At 24.4% G+C, this 20,761-nt stretch overlaps 1 protein-coding gene across 2 annotated transcripts in view; it reads right to left on the bottom strand.

Moving 5' to 3' along the window:
* The window catches only part of LOC129615935 (CUGBP Elav-like family member 1), a 123,795-nt gene that overhangs the window by 8,874 nt on the left and 94,160 nt on the right, over positions 1-20,761 (bottom strand). For both annotated transcript variants that reach the window (XM_055531365.1, XM_055531364.1), the window contains exons 6-7: positions 9,889-10,067; positions 6,903-7,554 (exon numbers count right to left, since the gene is read on the bottom strand). In XM_055531365.1, coding sequence (XP_055387340.1) covers positions 6,903-7,554; positions 9,889-10,067 — 831 coding nt within the window. The remainder of the gene's footprint in view (positions 1-6,902; positions 7,555-9,888; positions 10,068-20,761) is intronic.

The raw sequence follows: 20,761 nt of genomic DNA, 5'->3' as shown, positions 1-20,761 counted from the left end.
ATATATATATATATATATATATATAGTACATAGTATACATGTATATATACGATATATACAATATATACTGTTGTTCTGTTGAATACACAGAGAGAAAATTATATGTGTTTTTGAAAGAAAGTTGTAGATTCTTGATTTTATTTTTTTTTTAATATATATATATATATTTATATATATATATATATATATATATATCATATATATAAATATATATACTATATATATATATATAAATATATATATATATATATATATATATATATATATATATATATATATATATATGGTATATATATATAAATATACGATATATATATATATATATATGTATATATATATATTATATATATAGTATATAGCATATACTATATATATTTGTATATATATATATATATATATATATATATATATATATATATATATATATATATATATATATACATATTTTTTTATGTTTTTTTATTAAAATTATTATTGTAATTTAATAAATGCTTTGCATGCGTGATTATAAATTAAAAAATAATGCTTCGTATATTATTTTTATACATATGCATATTTTTGAGTATAGATGCAAGTAATATATAGTATATATAAATGTCTTATATATAAAGCTATAAAGTATATATTGTTGCAATATAATAATTAATAAATTAATAAAATAAATAAATAAATATGTGAATAATAAACAATAATATAGTAAATAAATTTTTTTTTATATGGTAGCATTAAACAAAAAAAAAACAACAAAGAAAATATTTTAACAATTAATTTAAAACACTTAAATAAATTACATGAGATTTTTTTTTTTAATCTACACTAGTATTAAAGAATAAACATATGTGCAAAAAAATGTTGTAAACAAGTTTAAAACAAATTTATTTATTAAAATTATTATAAAATTTACGCTTAAATTCATAAATTTGTAAATATTACACTCAAACATTATTAATTGTCGATTTCAATAAAAAAAAAACGTGAAATTAATGTAATATAGAGAAAGAGAGAGCAGAGCAATGAGAAAATTTAATAAATTTTTTTTTGTAGAAATTACAAATTGAGAAAAATATTCAAGTAGTACTTAAATGAATTCACGCTCAATTCATAATATAGAGAATTTTCTCAATTTTTATAATTTTCACCGGTCGCATTGCATACAATAAGGAAAATGATGTGATGACACCATCATTTTCGGATGTTGAGTTTTCTGTGGGAACGAAGTTCTGCATAGTAGAGAAACGTATATATCCTATTTTTGAGAGATGTTGGTCTGTTTATTTGTCGGTCTGTCTGTCGGTCTATGTGTAAAACAATAATATACAACCAATTTTCTGAAATTTAATATTTGAATTCTGGTTGTTACTGAAACTAACTGGTGAACGAACTGGTGGCTTAAATTTCAAATTTCTAATTCTGATACACAAATCGATTTAAAAATTGAATATTAATATCGCGGAAAAAAATTGTAATATACTTATATAATTTCATATTCATTACAATAAACTATTCAATTACTTTGGTTTTTCAATCAATAATTTATACGAAAACTGTACTACAATATTAATATAATGAAAAAAATTTTTAATACGATAACTGATATGAAATATTAAAATAATTTTCTTAATATTTTAAAAATAAACCTGTGGTCACAATGAAAATCTACCTAAAACTATAATTTTTGAACTTCCTTATTTATAAATTTTTATATCATCTTTTAAAAATTTAATTAAGTTATATATTTGAATTAGTTTTTTTTAAAAAAATACAAAAAATTCGAAAAATGTTTTTATGAAATTTATAGTGTTTCTTAAAAATCATTTGGTTCTACTGAATTGAAGAGTTTATTTTTAAATCATAAAATTATAACATATTGAAAGTTTCTTGTATATGATTACTTGTATTTTTTTTTCTCTCAAAATTTAATCAATTTATTCCCAAAAATTTAAATTTTATTTTTTTAAAGATCAATTTTAAATTTTGTATTTAATTTACTTGAAATACAATTTTTTTTTTTAAAGAAAAACAAAATTTAAATTGCAATTTAAAGACGCCTCATCCCCCTCTCTCCCTACCTTATACCTATGATTTATCAAAAATAATATTCATATATAAAATATCATCAAATTTCATTTTCTAAATATTTTTCAACAAATCCTTAATAAAAGAATCATTTATTATGATTCAAATTAAATAAAATAAAAAGAAAAATATTAAATTTCTTATGCACATTATAAATATACCATTCTAATATGTATAAGAGAAATCACTTATATATATATAATATAATATTATGTAATATTATGTAGTATAACAATAATGAAATATTAAAAAAAAAATTTAAAAGATCAAAGAAATTTGTATTTTTCCATGTCATATTAATTGAGCTATTTTTCTCTTTTTTTAAATAATCATAAAATTCTTGAACAAACATCTATAAAAATATACAACAAATTTAATGTATGTATATACACATACATAAATTTTAATGTATACAAATTCGATAATATTCATTTATGAATTACAAAAATATATTATTTATTTTTGGTTTATTTTTTCTAATTTTTTTTGTTGAAAAATATTTTTTTCCATTTTTCGTAATAAACTTTTATTATAAGTGAAGATATCAAAATATGATTGTATACACTTATTATTATTATTATTATGTGTATGCATGTATGTATTGAATTTTTGATTGAAAATCAAAAATAAAAGAAAAAAAAAATACAAATTCTCAAATTTATTTTTAAGAGAAATTGAAAATTCCATAAAAATTTTTGTAAATTTTATTTCAGGAAAAAAAAAAATAGAGAGAAATTTTTTAATTTTTTACAACTATATTTTTCTTTTTCTTTCTTACCTATATATAATACACCCATAATAAAAATATTAAAGAGAAAAAAAATATAGATTTTTCTATTATTTTAGAATCTTTCCTTTCTTTTTAATATTTTATTATTGGTGAAGAACAAGAAGAAGAAGAAGAAGAAGAAGAAGTGAAAGAAGGAGAAGAAAAAATGTTATAAAAGAAAATTTCTTTTACAAGCATTTAAGAAGCTCATAAAATATGAGATACACGAATTGTTCGATAAATATCATAATAATTCTATCTCGACCTACAAAATGAAAGTATTTTTGAGAGGAAGACGAAAAAAAAAAAAAAAATCTTAAAAATATTTTTATGTTATATTGATTCTGCTGAATATCCTTTTTTTTTTTTTTATTTCTGTCTTTCTTTTCTATCATCTTTGAAATGTTAAAAATTGACAGTTTGAAGGATTCCTTTTTTTTTTCAACTTTTTTTTTGAAGTCTTATTTTTTTTTTAAATTTTTTTTTTTTGTTTAAGAAAAAAGGGAACTTTGTTATATTTAATTTTATTTTAAATACAGGGTTCTTCAAGTTAGATCTCTCGTTTTTTCTCGTGATATTTAGCATAATATTTGCGGGGAGGATTGGAAGGGCATTATTTTTTATATCTTCTCTCTCCCTAGAAGTATGCAATGAGAAAATTTTTCATGGTATGAAAAATCACATTATCGCCATCTACTTCTTCTTCCTTTTTAAAGTATTATTAAACGTCTTAAATTTTTTTTAAGGAAATGTGCTAGTTAATAAACAATTGATTTGATTTGAGTGCCCTTTATCATGAGATTATTCGTTTATCATCATTATTTGTAGAATAATAAGAGTATCGGAACGCTTTAATTTTAAAGTAGTACTTTGTCTTGGTTTCTATGATAGAGTAAACTTTTTCGAAGCGACTATCTCACCCACAATATTCGTAACGCTATCCTAATAAATTCCTAAATTTCAACTTCATTTTCCTATTCGGCACAATTTCTAAATACTAAAAATTTTCAACCGAACCCATTGAACACCTTATATATTAAAGTATATCCCATAAAAAAATTCTTATCTATTTTTATACTGCAGTACATCATTTCAATTGCTTTCGTAATAATATTAAATAGGAGTGTAAAAACGTGAAAATTCCCTACAAACATAAGTATAAAAGTATGGTTAAAGAAAAAAATTTTTTTATATACCATCCATATGTTTACAATGTTGTATAAAAAAATATAATGATATTTTATTTTTTTATATGATATTTGTAAAATTGTTGAAAAAAAAAATAAAAAATTATTATAAATTGAATTTTTTTTTTTTCGTTCTTAACACTTTTATATAGAAATATTCTTTGAACGAACAGGTAATTGACATGTTTAAAATTTTTCATAATATAGATCAGGTACCTTATATATCCTCCAAAAAACAGTTAGTTATATTGTCAAGAAAAAAAAATATAAAAATGTTACAACATCCTTTAGCAAATACGAGTTATGGGGGGGTTATTTCATGTATACAAATGATTTAAAATAGATTTTATAACAAAATTTTAAGGTCGCGATTATTATTTAATAAAAATATTCTTTTCAAAATTTCATTCAAAAATTTAATGAATTTGTATACACATCAAGTTCATCGAGATGCACAAAAATTCATCACTTTAATATTAAAAATTAAAAAAATTTAGTATAAAAAATTTTTAACAATAAGTTTTTGCTTGAAATTTAAAAATATTGGAATACGTAATATAAGATTTGTAAATATTTTGAACTTTAATTGAAACCATATGATTCCTATAACAATTATGTCTGTTTATGCAAGCAACACTATGTGAACTTGACTAAATATTAGGACAGTGTGAAAAAATCTATTTTTTGTCTAAGTGTACGAGACAACAACAAGACATCAATTGATTTCTTTCAATCATATTTTAGCTATATCACCTAGTCGTGGCCAATGCCATCCCCCTCTTTATCAATTCAGAACACAACAATGTTAGTACTAGCATATAAGTGTTGCACGATGGGGGCTGTTTATGTTAAAAACACATCTGTTTTGTTCGTCAGTCTGCTTATTTATAGATAAGTTTCTGTGTCACCGAACCTAAAAACGAAAAATAATTTAATAATGAATACATATAGCCAAAATAGTTTTTTATATTATCACTGCCCTATTTCGAAAACATTTTAATCAAATTTCGATCAAAAATAGCTGAATGATTACATATCACAACTATGAGGTTTTTCCATCCTTTTATTAAAAATATTACCTTAAAAATCGCGAACACTCAACTCAAAAATAGGTCTTTGATGTGTTGAGAAGACGACACGACTCAAATATTTCTCATGTCTCAGACAAAATTTTACCACAATGGCATCATGAATCTCGCTTTGAGTCATTTTGCTTATTTTCGTTCCAAAAATTGACTTTAAACCAAAGATTATTTTAAATATAATTCACACTGTTAATTGAATACACTTCAATATACACCCGCTTTCAGGAATTTTACATATCTAGTTATATATAACTAGCATTCGTTCTTATACGGAACCCCCTTTATGTGTCTATAATTCAACTAAGCATTTGTATTAAAAATATCGGTATTATTTATATATATATACAACAAATTTAATTTTAAATTAAAAAAATATCGTAAAAAAATTTACTACTTTTAATTATTACACAATAAAAAAGCACTCATCTATCGATAAATTAACCCTATACTTCTACAACAAAAAAATTATTATTAATTATTTACCTAACAAATATCATGCAAAATGTATAAAATGTAAAAAAAATATGAACAGATAAACAAATAGAAAACAAATTATTAAAAAAAATTTTTAAATAAAAACACAATTTGTTTTTTGCAATAAATTTTTGAACACAAAAAAAAAATATAAGCCCTGATTATGAAAATCTCATGTGATTGGAATTTCATCAACCAGTTGATAAAAGTCAATTTTTTGTATTATAAATGTCTTCCATTTAATGAGAATTATTGTTTATCAACAGACAGCTAATGTCAATTAAATATTCTCTATACTACGTCATTATTTCTAAAAAAAAATAGAGACGAGAAAATTTTGACAAGAGTGTCATTAATTAAAATAAGTGAACAGATTTGAATTATCTAAACAAAATACATAAAATATGTAAAATATTTAAAATTTTTATTCTTATTAAAAAAAAAATTATAAAATTGCAAGTAGACATTCATAAAATTGTGTGACATATTCGGACAGACTTGTTCTATATTCTATGTACGAGTACTCTACTTAATTTCACTAAGAAAACTTTCATAATCTGGGCTATAATATAGAATTTTAATTATTAGAATAAAATAACATTTATAATACAGAATGAAAATTGAGAAAATCAGCAATAAAAATAATTGAAAAAAAAATAATTAACATAGAACAACAACAAGAAAAACTGAAATGACTACTGACAGAAAAAAAAAAAACAAAAAGGCAGAAAAAGGTTACAACAGCAATTCGAATTTAAGTTTGTTTCTTTGTTTTTAGTGTATAAAATCAACACATTCTCACACATACATACACAATATATAGAAAAATAATTATTAACTTTTAAGACACATTCATAATCACACACACACATTAATAACAGAATGTAAATTTTTTTAAATTTTGTTTTGGTTTCGAAGGATAATAGACTGATTTTGTTGTTGTTCTTGTTTTTATTTTTTTTTGTTTGTTTGTTTTTTTGTTATTGTTGACTAGAAACGAAGTTTTATTCATACATTCTACAAAATAAGCAAAACATATTTACAGTTATAAACTGTTTTATAATATTTGCGACAACATTTAGAAAAAAAAACACGAACCTCAACATATATAATATATATGTATGTATATATAGTATACAAAAAAAAAAAAATTTAAAATTTAAAGAAACAACAAGAAAAAAAAAATGAAAAAAAAAAAAAAATAAAAATGCTTTTGTTTTTTTTCTTTGTGTGTGTGTGTGTGTGTTGTTTACATTTTTTTTTTTCAAATTTTTTATGATAATTTTTTTTTTTTTAATTTACTTTTCTTACCCTGTAGAAATTGTTGTTGTAAATTAACTGCTTGCAATTGTTGAAATAATAATGACTGTGATGACAATGCATCATTCATATATGGATTTCCTGATTGTGATTGTGGTAATGCGTTTATTGTTGGTGGAATTGCTCCAGCTGGTGGTATCGTCATTTGTGTACCATTATGATATTGTATTTGTGATGGATTCGATGAAGATGATACAGCTGCTGCTGCTGCTGCAGCAGCTGCAATTGCTTGTGCTGTTGTTAATGATGTTGCTGACATTGTTGGCGTTGGTGTTTGTTGATTAGATTGTATTGAATGTTGTAAATTTCCTGTTATTGGTAATGTTGCTATTGCTGTTGGTAATCCTGCTAATGCTGTACCAGTTGTTGGTCCACCAATCATATTACTATTATTATTATTATTATTACTATGATTATTATTAAGATTAGTCTTTGATAATGATGATGATCCTGATGATGATAATGCTGTGGATGTTGTTAATGCTGATGACGGTGGTTGTAATCCATTTGAAGTATTTGAAATACCCCATAAATTTGCTTGTAATTGTTGAATTTTTTTTTGTTCTTTTTCTTTTTGTGTATCAGCAAATTTAACAACAAGTGGAGCTGAACAACCTTCCATTGTTTGACTCTGATGAAGTGCCTGTTAAGCAGAAAAAATAAAAGTAATAATAAGTACATATGAAATAAATGGAAAAAGCACATATAGTGAAAATAATCAATAAAAAAAAAAACAACAAGAGAGGAGGAAAAAATTTTGAATTTAAAACTTTTTTTTTTTCTGTGTAGTTGGCAATAGATGGAAAAGTTAACTTTGTGTACACTTTAACTCTGGTTACGTTGTTCGTTCTTTTCTTTTCATTGTGTTTTTTTTTTTTGTTTCAAATCTTTGGTGTGCTTTATTTTCACTCTATTTTTTTTTTTCATATTTTCTAACTAACTACTATTTTTAGTTTTTTTTTTTTCGTTCTCTTTTGTATTTTGTGTTACTTTTCTATCTTCTTATACATGAAAAAGCAACACAGAAAAAAAAAACAGATTTGTTAGAATAGAGAGAAAAAACAAGAGTAAAAACATGCTTATTTTACATAATCTGGCAAAAACATCAGCGCTCTTAGCTGGCTATGTGCATTGTACCTATACTTTTGCATATATATGCTGGATGTATATATAAGCCATCAATATGTTTATATACATATATATATGTATTGATATCCTAATAATAATGCTTTGTTATATTTTTCATATAGAAGTCAAATTTCTCACATTATAATTCTACATATTCATATGTGAAAAATTGAAAATTTTGAAAAAAAAACAAGATTTATAAAAAATAAAGTTTTGTAAAGGAGCCGATTTTTCCAAATTATATCGGTTTTGTAATATAAAGAATAAGAACGGAATTTTACTGTTATAATCAAAACAGTATTCGAAATATTGCGTAAAGAAGATATCCCGCTAAATTGAAGCAGATTGAAGATTAAGAATACCCGCTAAATTGTAGCCGATAATAAACAATCAGAATTACACCACAAAAATTATACACGTTAATCCACCTAGTGAAAAAAAAATTCAACTCCGGTTCAAAAATTCAAACAAAACTTTTGAACCGGATGGAGTTTTGGAATTATTATTATTTGCAAAAATTTACTTACAAGGCTGCTAAATAAATTTGATTACAAAGGCAATCAACGAAACCCTTCCAAGTGATAAGCGCAAGATAATTGAAACTATATTCATTTAACAAAACACAAAGTAAATACGATAGATTATGTTTTTAACGTAAATTTAGCGTATAACGTAATTTGGAAAGTGACAAAAGAGAAGAAAATTTGAAATACTCATAATTGATTTGCGTTATTCACCAGTCAATGTTTTTTCCAATATTGACCATTCATGCCATCTAAAATCTTACGTCATCAAGATAGTAATTTAAAGAGTATATAGAGAGAGTAATTTGAAGATTGACTTTAAAATTAAATTTTGAGAAATATTTATGAATGATAACGGAAGAAAGAGGGAACATTCAAGAGAGAGTAAAAAAAAAATTTCTTTTGAGTAAAAGTAAATTGCTTCCAAAAGCATTGGTAATGGGTTACAATAAATTTCCCTTTACCAGAGATTTTTAGAAAACAATAAGGAACAACTTAAATCGGTTGCCAACTAGCCAAAAAAAACCAAAAAAAATTCACTTATGAATGCAATTCCAAAAGAAAAAACAAACAAACATCACATTTATACTTAAAAAATATTTCGTTAAAAGGATAAACGTTCTGAGAGTTCGATGAATGCTGAGTTTATGTTTATTTTTAGCCATTTCTTTTTTTTTAACATTCATCACTTTTTCATATACAAACACAATAGAATTGGTAATAGTTGATAAGAGAAGCGATATGATAATTAATGTTGAACGTTTTTCTTCTTTTCGTATATTATTATGTTGATTATTTTGTTGTAACAAAAGTGAAACGGAGCAAACAATAGGATTAAAAGTAGACAAAAGAGTTCATTTCATATACATACTATATAAACACATGCATATATACATGTACATACATACATGTATATTGAAGAATATGAATAATCGTGTTGCTGTTGATGATGTTTACCATTTAAAAGAAAAAGAACAAGAAGAAGAAGAACATAAAACAAAAGCAATATTACATACACATACGACTGACTGCCTTATACAAATGAGAAAATTTGTTTAGGAAAATGTAACAAAAAAAAAACAAGGAAAACAAAGGAAAAAAATAAGCTGAATCCTTTCTTTTTTTTTCCCATTATTTGTTAGCTAAGTGTAAAGAAAACAGCAAAAAAAAAAAAAAGCACAATAAAAAATTTGATAACAAAAACCTCAAACTAGAATATGATTGAATCACTATTCAATCTGCCTGTATGTATGTATGTGTGAGTGTATCTTATAGGTACGTGTATGAATTTACATTGTATTTAAAAAAAAAAAATAAAAACTTACTTTAATAGCGCCAATTGCTGCTTGTTTTGATGCAAATGTAACAAAAGCACAGCCTTTACTTTGTCCATTTTGATCCCTTAATACAGTGCATTCTTCTATAACACCATGGCCATTAAAAAGTTGTCTAACATCACTTTCATTGTATTTTTTATTTAACATTCCAACAAATAGTTTTCGTTCTGAAATTAAAAAACAAAAAAAAAATGAAAAATTTATTGAAATTTTTTATGAATTTTGAATTTTTTTTTATTTTTTTTTTGTTCTTTTTTAAATTTTGACATTATTTACTAAGAGTTTGACTTTAAAAAAAAATTTTTATTTTGAATTTTTTTAATTCTTAAGGGAACTTAAAACTGTACCGTCTCATTTTTTAAGCGAACTTATTGCCGACCGAATCACGGTGATATGAAAGTCACAGTGGAATTTTCTATACGTTCTTTCGAAATTTTCAAAACAGAAAAAAAGGCAATATTAAATGACGTCGAACCAGAAATATTCGTAAATGACGCCGAATCAGAAACTTACTGGTAAGCATAACAAAATTCTTTATATTGTTTCTGTTCTAAGGATTTTTCTAGTTTAGGGGAACAAAAAGTCAAAGGAACGTCTGGCAATACGTTCCTTTGACTTTTATTTCCCTTCTGATTTTAAGAATACGTAATCATCTTCTGAATTAAAATTACAACAAATTTTCTTAACCAAATCTTAAGTTGTAGAAGCTTTTTCTAGAACACCATAGACTCATATTTTGGAATGCAACACATTTACATCTTACATATCATATTATCCGTATATTGAAGCTTTTAAAAGATATGTCAAATATTCAAAAACTTCAATCGAATATCATAGACGGTCCGTTTTTATCTGAACACATTACACTTAAGAATGAAATTCGAGAAAGTTGAAATGAATAGAATATTTGAATGCTAGCTGATTTTACAATAGATTATGGTTAGAATGTGCCTGCTACGAAAGTATTACGCAATACCACTTTAATGTGAATATTATTCGGGGTTTTCTGCAAACATCTTTTATTGTTTCCTGCAAACATCATAATCTAGTTCTCGAGGTCGGGGGACTTTGGGGATTTGGCAGTATCAATACTAGTCTATGTGTACCTTGCGGTAGCCGCTTCGACTTAACGCAACCTAACCCTACATTTTTAGAAAAAGTAGTGATAGTCAGTTATTATAACATTTTTAGTATTCACATTTTATACTTTCAGGCATAATGTTAAATTCTAAGCTTAACAACTTCATTTCATTCAAATTATATCACAACCACACATATGTATCCACCCGCATTAATATCCTATAGTTATTATTTCAAATTTTTTTTTGTTTTCATATTTTATAATTATTATGGAATGTAAATGTTTCAAATTAAAAGGATCAAGTAAGCGATACAGACTTTTTAATTAACTTTTTAATCTGTAGAAGTGGTTATGGTGAATGACAGTATAGAGATGGAATTTGTTTACAGTTTTTCTTCCTTTTTATAATTTTATTGTATGTTTTTCTACTGTTTTTTTTTTTCAAATATTAAGTGACTGTGCTACAATGATTTTTTATAATGCAAAAAAAAACAAAAATCCGCAATAAAAGTAAATTTAATTTAATATACAATTTTTTTTTCTTACCGAGCAATTATAATTAATTACATTTAATAAAATATTTGCTTTAATAGCTGATAATTGGAAAAATAAATAATTTTTCTGTTTTTTAAAGTTTATATTACGGTTGGAACCAGTTAAGTGAACTGAGGAAATATTAAAAAATAAAAAATTAGAGATAAAAGTTAACAAATTATCAATTTATGTACAGAAATTTTAAGATTTTTTTTTTTTCAAAAAGTTTCGATTGAATGTGTTAATTAGTTTAACATTTTGTAGCATTTTATACGGTAACTTTGTATGTACACCAACAAAATTTATAGTGGCTCGGAATAAATCAGTACAACATAGAATTGTGTTATAGCAAAAGTATATATATCTACAAATCTACAACACTGTTCAGTTGCCATTCAATATGAATATTGTGAACTAAAAATAATTTTAAAACATGCTGAGAAAAATATTAAATTTTAAACAAAAAAAAAAACAAAAAAACAAATTTTTCAAACATTTTTATGAACTTAAAAAAATTTTGCGATTTTTCTTTATTTTGTAAATTTTATAAATATTTTGTTTTCAAAATGACTTTGGAAACCAATCATATCCGGTTCTAATACTTTCGATTTTTAACACAAGTTATGTAATTGAAAATAAAATTGATTTTTTTTAGAATTGATTTAAAAATTTCATAATATTTTAAAATTGAATTTTTCATTCAAAAAAAAAAAAGAAAAATAGTATGGTTGAAATTAAGAGATTGATTAACGCTATTTCCAATGGCATGATTATTCTATTTCCTGTACAGATTTTGGAAGATTTTTCGAATGGAATAAATATAGAGGAATATAGAAATGTTGCTCCTCCATGCAATCGAATCCGTCTACAAGTTATTATAGCTCAGCTCTAGTCTATATCATATCCCGATCGAAAATAAGAGTATGAAGCTATTTATATTAGAATTTCTCTGTTAAATGAAGGAGAATAATGGACAATGCGTTCTTCCATAAAAAAAAAGAAGAATTAGAAGTAACTGTGTTCTAATTGCATAACGCCATATTTTACTACCAAAATTTGCAGGAAAAAACAATGTTTGTTACGACAATTTTACGATTTTTATTTCAGTATGGAAATAAAATAGGAAATGTGCCGCTTACGATGTTCGTAATCGAAACTAAATTATTACAACATTAATTCTAATTTGTAAAGAAAATTTTTTGTATTTCAGAATCTAATGGTCAACTTTTTCATATTTTACATTTTTATATCATATCAGACTAAAACAAAATTTTCTTTAGATTATTGAGTTGGCTGGCAACATATGAATTTTCAAGTCTTTTTACTATTGTCTCTAGGGCATTTATACTATCCTCTGCGCGGTTTTACAACAGTGTAAACGGGTATTCGAAACCGTTTACAGATTTGAAGAACAATACAGTACCGTACACGTAACTGGTAATATTTTCCTTAAAATGTATAAAAATGTGGCTTAAAATTGAGCAATTCGAATGAGCCACCTAAAATGTAATCATTGTCAAGTTCATTAAGAGTTAGGAAAACCAGAATCACTAAGAAAACTGAAAGCAAATAAAAATTACATTGCAGATTTGCAATTTCTTTCGTGTTCTTCTTAAATTTTGAAAACAACCAAAAATTTACCGAATTTATTTTAAAATTTGAAATGGTTTGTGAAAATATGAAAAAAACTGCAATTTGTGAGTGCAAGCTCAATGTGGCTCAAAGAATTAAATCCACGAATATGACATCAAATAAAACACGGAGTTTTTTAAAAAACTCTAGACCCTATTCCATTCATTCAAAAAATATATTTATAAAATTATTATTTTATATAGAAAAATTACCCTTTAAGTAATAAAATTTCTTAAAAACATTTTACTTATTATTTTATAGAATTCCCATGTGCCAAGAGTTCGTGAGATTTCATTTGAAATTTTTAGGATATTAAAAAAAAAAAACAAGCAAAAACAATTCATAATTTATTTTTTTATTGCGAAATTTTAATGCTGCATTGCGTTGAATTTTATATTTTGGCATTAAAATAGAAAACCAGAGAATTTTTAACTAAGTTATATAATAAAATTAACAAGTAAGGCACTTGCTTACAACGCGTTAACGTAAAAATAGAATTTCGAATCCTTTTCGTAATCGGTTTTTCTTAGTAATTAGTCTTTTAAAATGGTTCTGAAAATCAATTTATGGACAGTTTTTTATTTAGAATTTTTAATGTTGGAGTTTTGTACGGATAAAATGAATGTTATAGAGTGAAGTTTAAAAGGTTCCATGAATTTTGTTTGAATCTTATTTCAAAAAATTTTCATATTTCATAAAGTATGTTTGTAAAATCAACAACAAAATTCTTAGTCTTACTATGAATTAATAACAACACAAAATTTTTACATATACTGTTATTTTAAGCATTCCTAGAATCACATTTGACATACAAAGGACAACATAATGTTACCATTTAATGTTCCTGTTTAAGATTACTTTGGATTAGTTAGTATTTATACAATTCAAAATTTAATGAATTCAATATAAAATAGAAAATATTTTCAATAGTTTAAAAGTGTTACCAAGCAATTTACATAAAGCATTTCAGCTATTTTAGTGCAGGACCATTTTTCGAAACTACTAGAATTTGGTTTACTAGTATGTTAAATTATATAAATATCATTTGAAAAACATACCAGCCAATGGGCTATTCACTGGACATAGGAAATTTTTTATTATTGTAACATTTTACGCTTTTTGGGTCCTATTATTAAAAATATTTTTGATTATTTTCGAAAAATAGTTCGGAACACACTCTTATTATTGAATTTTTAAAATGTTTAGGTGTTTTCCTATATACATATTTGTTTGTCTTAGCTCAAAACTAATAGGGTAAATGTGTGCATAACGTGCATAGATATACATATTATGTAAAATATTATATAATATTATCTTTTCATATCGCATTCGTTCTCCCTCACACTTCACGCCTTATTATTATATATTTATGCTTCCAAGTCTATCTAAATGGTAGTTATAATTATTTGAAATTTCTTCTTTAGAATATTTTTAGGGGGGTAGGGGTAAGTTTTCAGTGAATTTTCATAATTGGAAATTGATTGAAATTCAACTTTAGAATCGCATTATATACAATTTTTGTAAGATTGTAAGAGAAAAAGGAATCAAGAAAAAAATTTGTAGTTAGTAATAATAATATTCAGGTACCAAAGTAACAAAAAAAAAATGTATTTCACTAAAGATAGAAAAAAACGTGTCTCATACTTAATCTGTAATTGAAGTTTTGAAAATTCTTCGGAGTCATCGGACAAAAGAACCCACAGACTTACATTATGGCAATAAAAATATATTGCGTGGACAAAACGAGTCATTACGGAGAGTAATCATCATTACATAATAAAACAAAATTTTCGAAATAATCCGATTTCAGGGATGAAATCTGATACTCGTAATAAGATTTCTGAACTCGCTAAATTCAGCACCTCTCAATTATTTTTTACAGAACCACGTAAATTCCATCATTTTGGCCGATAACAATGCAACACTAGGTATCATCGAAGCATAAATTGATAACACCAAATATTTATAGAGAACACTCTCGGATAACCCTCCGAGTCACACGAACTCAGTTTGTGAAAAAATTTAGAAATTTTTTTTCAACTTAAACTTTTTCTCAATACATTACAAATGGAATAATGAAATATGAAGTACAATTTATAAATCAATTTTATTGTATTTTATAAACATAATTTTTATATCGAAAACTAAAATGCATAACATGTACAAAATATTGTGAGTGCTGTTCTAAAGATACTAGATTATAATTCACATAGTTTTTATGTCAAGGATAATGAAAATTTTAAATGAGAACGCCTTAATAATTATTTTCAAAAATAATAAATATAGACAGATATACCAAAATAGATGATGAAATAAGTATATATGTATGTACCCATGTACAAGTAGGCAAGAATCAATTCAATACACAAATACAATGGCAAAAAAAAGGGAAACATGAGAAAAAAAAAATCTAAAATAAAAATTATTGAACAATAATTATTTCTTATCAATATTTACAAGTTCCAATATACTTAGAAAGTATTAAAAAATTGGAATGATATTACTTAAGTGCATCGATACGAGAATAATATAACAGAATTGCATTTCCATTCAGAATGTTTTCCGATATAATCGAAAATATCAAGTATATATCCAAGACTAATTCAAATTTTCTGTGTTTATTATCTGACTTTGTCCGGAAATTCAAGTAGTTTGTTTAAAATCTTTAAAATTATAGTTGATATTTCAAAAATCAGGCTTTAATGTGTCCCAATATAAATTTTTATAGGGAATAATAAATAAATTTTAGTTCGTTTCTAAACCCTGTAATGTACGTACCAGATGTCCAAGTAATTTAAGTTTTACTGTTGCATCTACCATTTTGTAGCAGAGATAGGAGTGCGGTTATCATATAATGACATTTTATGTTCAGCTCTTGTGATTTATTAACTACCAATATGGTAATGCTATTTTTTTTTAATTTTCTAATTTTTAAAATTTGAAAATAATTTATAACCTCTTTTTAGCGTAAATCATTTCGAATTAGGGCCACTTATTTTGAAATACCAATTAAAAGTTATCCCGCGAGAGTTAATAAAAATTTTCGTCAAATTTTAAGCAAGAACGATCAAATCACATGAAAAGCAGCACTGCATGCGCTTAGAAACTCAACGGTGTAACTACGAAAGTTTCATATTTTTCTCAATTACAATATTCGTATTCGTATACGATATAGAGACACAGGTTTAAAAATTATGTGAAAATCATAACAATTAATTAATTTTTCATTCAAAAAGTTCGAATTTCATTGAATCCAACATAGATAACAATTAATATAGACATCGTATATCTACTATATAATAAAATAAGTTTATAAAATTTATTACAGAAATTTTATAATATAAATAAGCAATAAATGCTTTGAAAATTTATTCCAAACTTCCCAAGAATGTTCAAATTGAATATTCCTTAATGAGAATTAAAATTGTCTTCGCATTAAACCAGTTTTTTACAAATCAATATTATGTGTCCATTTTTACATAATATGTATATAATTCTTATATACCAAATTGTTTACAACATCTTAAAATTATTAGGAACAGGAAAATACACTACACGGATGTGACCTTCTTCTCAAATTTAAAAAATTAGCACAAATTTATTGCAAACAGTACGTACCTTAAAATTACAAGAAGAGCAAACAATAATGAAAGAGAAAAAATATTTTTCTATTTTTTTTTTGTAATTTCATTCTTTTTCTTCTTTTTAATTTTAATTAAATAATTCACTGATTCTTTATTTGCAAGAAAAATATTTTAAAATGCAGTAAAACAATTTGCAATATACAATTTTTTCTTATACAGTAAGTAATAAGAATTTAAATAGGAAATGGGTGACTTTAATTTAAAAAAAAAAAAAAATTTAAAAAAGATTCATCAAGACAAGTTGCTTGCCATGAAAACCTACATAAAATTTTCTTATTATACTTAATTTATTGATTTAATTTAATGTACATATATGCAGTGTGTTTGTATGTTATTAAATAATTCTTATGCATACATACGTATTATTACAATATTATAATTTAATATTATATACAATGTATGTAAGAATACATATTTGATAATTTATTATAATTTGAATTATTTAAAGATTTATTATAGCCTTATTGAACTTTGCAATATTATTGTTGAACTAAAGCCTGTATAAGTATATATGATAGTTTATACAGTAGGTTAGGAAAATTAAAAATAAAAATGAATTTATATTTATATACAAAACTAGTATTAGAGCAATTTACACTGAACCTAAAATGACCGAACCAAATAATTAAACAGAATAATTTGTTATCAGTGATTCCAAACGGGGCGATACTGTCAACGTGTATTTGCCGAAACAAAATCTTATCAAAAGGATAATTTAAATAAAACAGAGTATTTGCCAGTGTTACACCAACCGAACTATTCGAGACATAAACCGGAGATTCGGGATTATTACGTCAAATATAATTCGGCCAACATTTGTTCGGCCGAATACGATTTAGAGCGTATAAGAGTCATAAAAACATTCAACAATTCATAATAGTCTATATACTTAAATATGCATTAATTTGGCTCTAAAGCCTATAACAACGTTATATACGTTAATTTTCTCGTTCCATAGTTCGGACGAGTAAAAGCAGTTGTGGATCTTTATTTTGTTTATTGATTCCAAAAACGGAAAACTTTAAATTTCGTTTTTGTTTTGCAAACACAGAACGCCGAATATACTTTGTGTCTCCAGAAAGTGACTCGAAATTTTTCGAACACTCTGTACAATAACAATATTCTTTACCATAGATTTATGTAAATAATTTACTATATACTTCCATTACATATGTTTTATATTGTGTATGCGTACATATTAAAAAAAAAAGTTCTTTTGTTGATCTTTTAATTAAGAAAAAAAAGAATCCATCTGTTCAAACAAAATAATGTTCAAGTACATAGACAAGTACATTATAAAACAGAAAGTTAAAACAGAAAATATGTACACATACATACATACATACAATTAATTTTTATTATAATTAAAATTAATTAAAATAATTAATACCAATTTCAAGGTAGGCAACTACATACATATTGATCTTATATAGGAAAAACCCTTTATTGAAAATGAAAATTGGATTTAAATTTACTTAAAAATTATATTTTAATCAGGAAAAGATAGCTTCAATTAGCTCACATTTGAAGCCATATATAATTAAGCTATAAGCCATCTATAATACAAAAGCAAAACTAAATAAGATAAGAGCAACCAGACAACCGAGTATTCCTCTGTCATAGGACATCTGTCATAGGACATCCTTTGTGACAAAGATGTCCATTGTTGGATTAATCGCATCTGTCACATTATTGGATTAATTAACTAACTTCAATTAACCGCTTATCGGCTGCCATTAAAAGAACTTTATTTGTATCGTGAATATTTCAGTATATTTAGGCAATGGTGTCCCATTACTAACTTTATGTCACCTTGTTTATGGATCATTTTTCGAAATGATCATCTTAATAATTTATTTAAATTTATTTTATAGATGAATTTATACCCAATATTGTGTAGAGGTTTTCAATATCTCAATTAAAAATTCTCCAAGACAAAAGAACCGCACTTTAACGTATTCACAATAAAATATTTTAATATTTTCTTTAAATTCAATTAAATTTCAAACTCAAAGTTTTAAATCATTCGCATAAATAACACTTAACCATCTATGTATATATATATTACTTGAATATACTACTCGTATATGTATACATATGCATATTTTCTATATTGTAAAATATGCGAATGTCATCTAAATTATTACGTGTACTTTTAACTTTAATACATGCAAGCAAAAACGCATACGTCAGTCATTTAAATAATTTTCATATACATTATATAAAATTATATAAATATAAATACAATAATATTTGTACAAATGCATATGTATATATATAAATATATGTATATATATTGAATACAAAATGATTGACACATACATCCATATATAATATGCAAACTTATGCAATTTAAATAATTTAAATAAGTTCTGTTCGAAAACTAATATCAATTATTATTAAAATATTGTTATATTCAGAATATATACATATATGGATATTTACTTGAATGTAAATGTATATTTAAATGCATAGAATATAAATAAAGAGATTATAGATAAGGTTAAATAGTATAATTTTAATTGGCGTTAATATGAAAATCATGCAACATTGCCTCACAATAGCTTAGTTATTCCATTTAAATTTTTATATTATGCAAAATAGTAATAACTTTTTAACTTTAACTAAATTAGTTTATAATTTTGTTTAATTTCTATGTTATTTAAATAATATTTTACTTGAACTTGACTTCTAATAATAATTCTAATAACTATTATACATAGTTAATTCACTGCTATGATAATAGTATTGCTATTACATTACAACTTCCTTATTATAAAATGTCATAAACATATTATTTGATTTCTCTTTAAAAAACACTTCGAATCAAATCTAATATGTCATTTAACCCCTTTCGTGCAAACATTAAAAAACTACATAAAAAAATACGTATCGTTAATGGACCATACCTTTTGACTCTAACGTAGTATTACAAATAATTTTATAAAAACAACGAGAAACAAAATTTGGAAGCTACTGGATTACTTGAAATTACCATACGAAATAAAATGGAAGCTTGAACGCCTATAGGTAAATGGTCTAAAATGGCTCTACACTCTATATTATTTCGTTTGATATTTAAAGTTAATGTAAGATAACAACACTTGACACATCAGGTATCTAAATCGTATCGACTTCTAACAAACCAAGTGTCTTTTAACCGTCTTAGGAATCTCGTGACGACATTGTAAGAACAGAGAAGAAGGATATTATTTTTCACATTAATTGCGAGTGGACGAGCCAGCCTGATCACGTCGGCTAGACCAAATTTGGCGGCTTTGAGTGGCTTCGGTCGACCACCTGTAATCGCATGCAAAACGACACATTTCTGCTAATCAGGGTGCGTCGTACCTGCTGCACCGGTCATGTCAATCAACTAGGACAAGAAAAAAAGAAGTCTTATCATGCTTATTGAATGAGAGGGTTAATATGCATAAGTCATAAAATTTATACTAAATTTTACCTTGAACCAAATAAAAAGCAATATAAGTTACTGGAACTCCATTTTTTTTTTTCATTTTTCAATTACCTCATCACTTTTTCAAATATTTTTATAAAAAATTCCCACATTGCAATTGAATACTTATAAAATAAATAATAAATTTTTGCATTGTTTTTAAAACTTAGACCAGCTAATTAACAAAATTTCTCGTGAATATTTAATTATCCGTTTTTTTTTTCATTTTTTTTTTTCTCAGTGCAAATTTAATATTTTTTTATTGTTTTAGTTTTTTCTTTCTAAAGCAAATACTTAAGAATAAGTCATTCATGAACTTTAAACTTATATACAGGGTATTAATTTTATTGCATTATTATAACAGAAATTGCATTATTTATGATAATTAACATTCTTTTCTTTTTTCAAAAATACGGGATTGAGCAAAGAGAATTTTTAAACTACACAATATTTTTACAAATTATATTACAAGATGACTTACAAAAATAAATATATATTAAAAATATTTTATAA

Source organism: Condylostylus longicornis, unplaced genomic scaffold, assembly GCF_029603195.1.
Source record: "Condylostylus longicornis isolate FDR11 unplaced genomic scaffold, ASM2960319v2 ptg000153l, whole genome shotgun sequence".
Taxonomy (NCBI): Eukaryota; Metazoa; Arthropoda; class Insecta; order Diptera; family Dolichopodidae; genus Condylostylus; species Condylostylus longicornis.
This window is presented reverse-complemented; position numbering and strand designations above follow the sequence as displayed.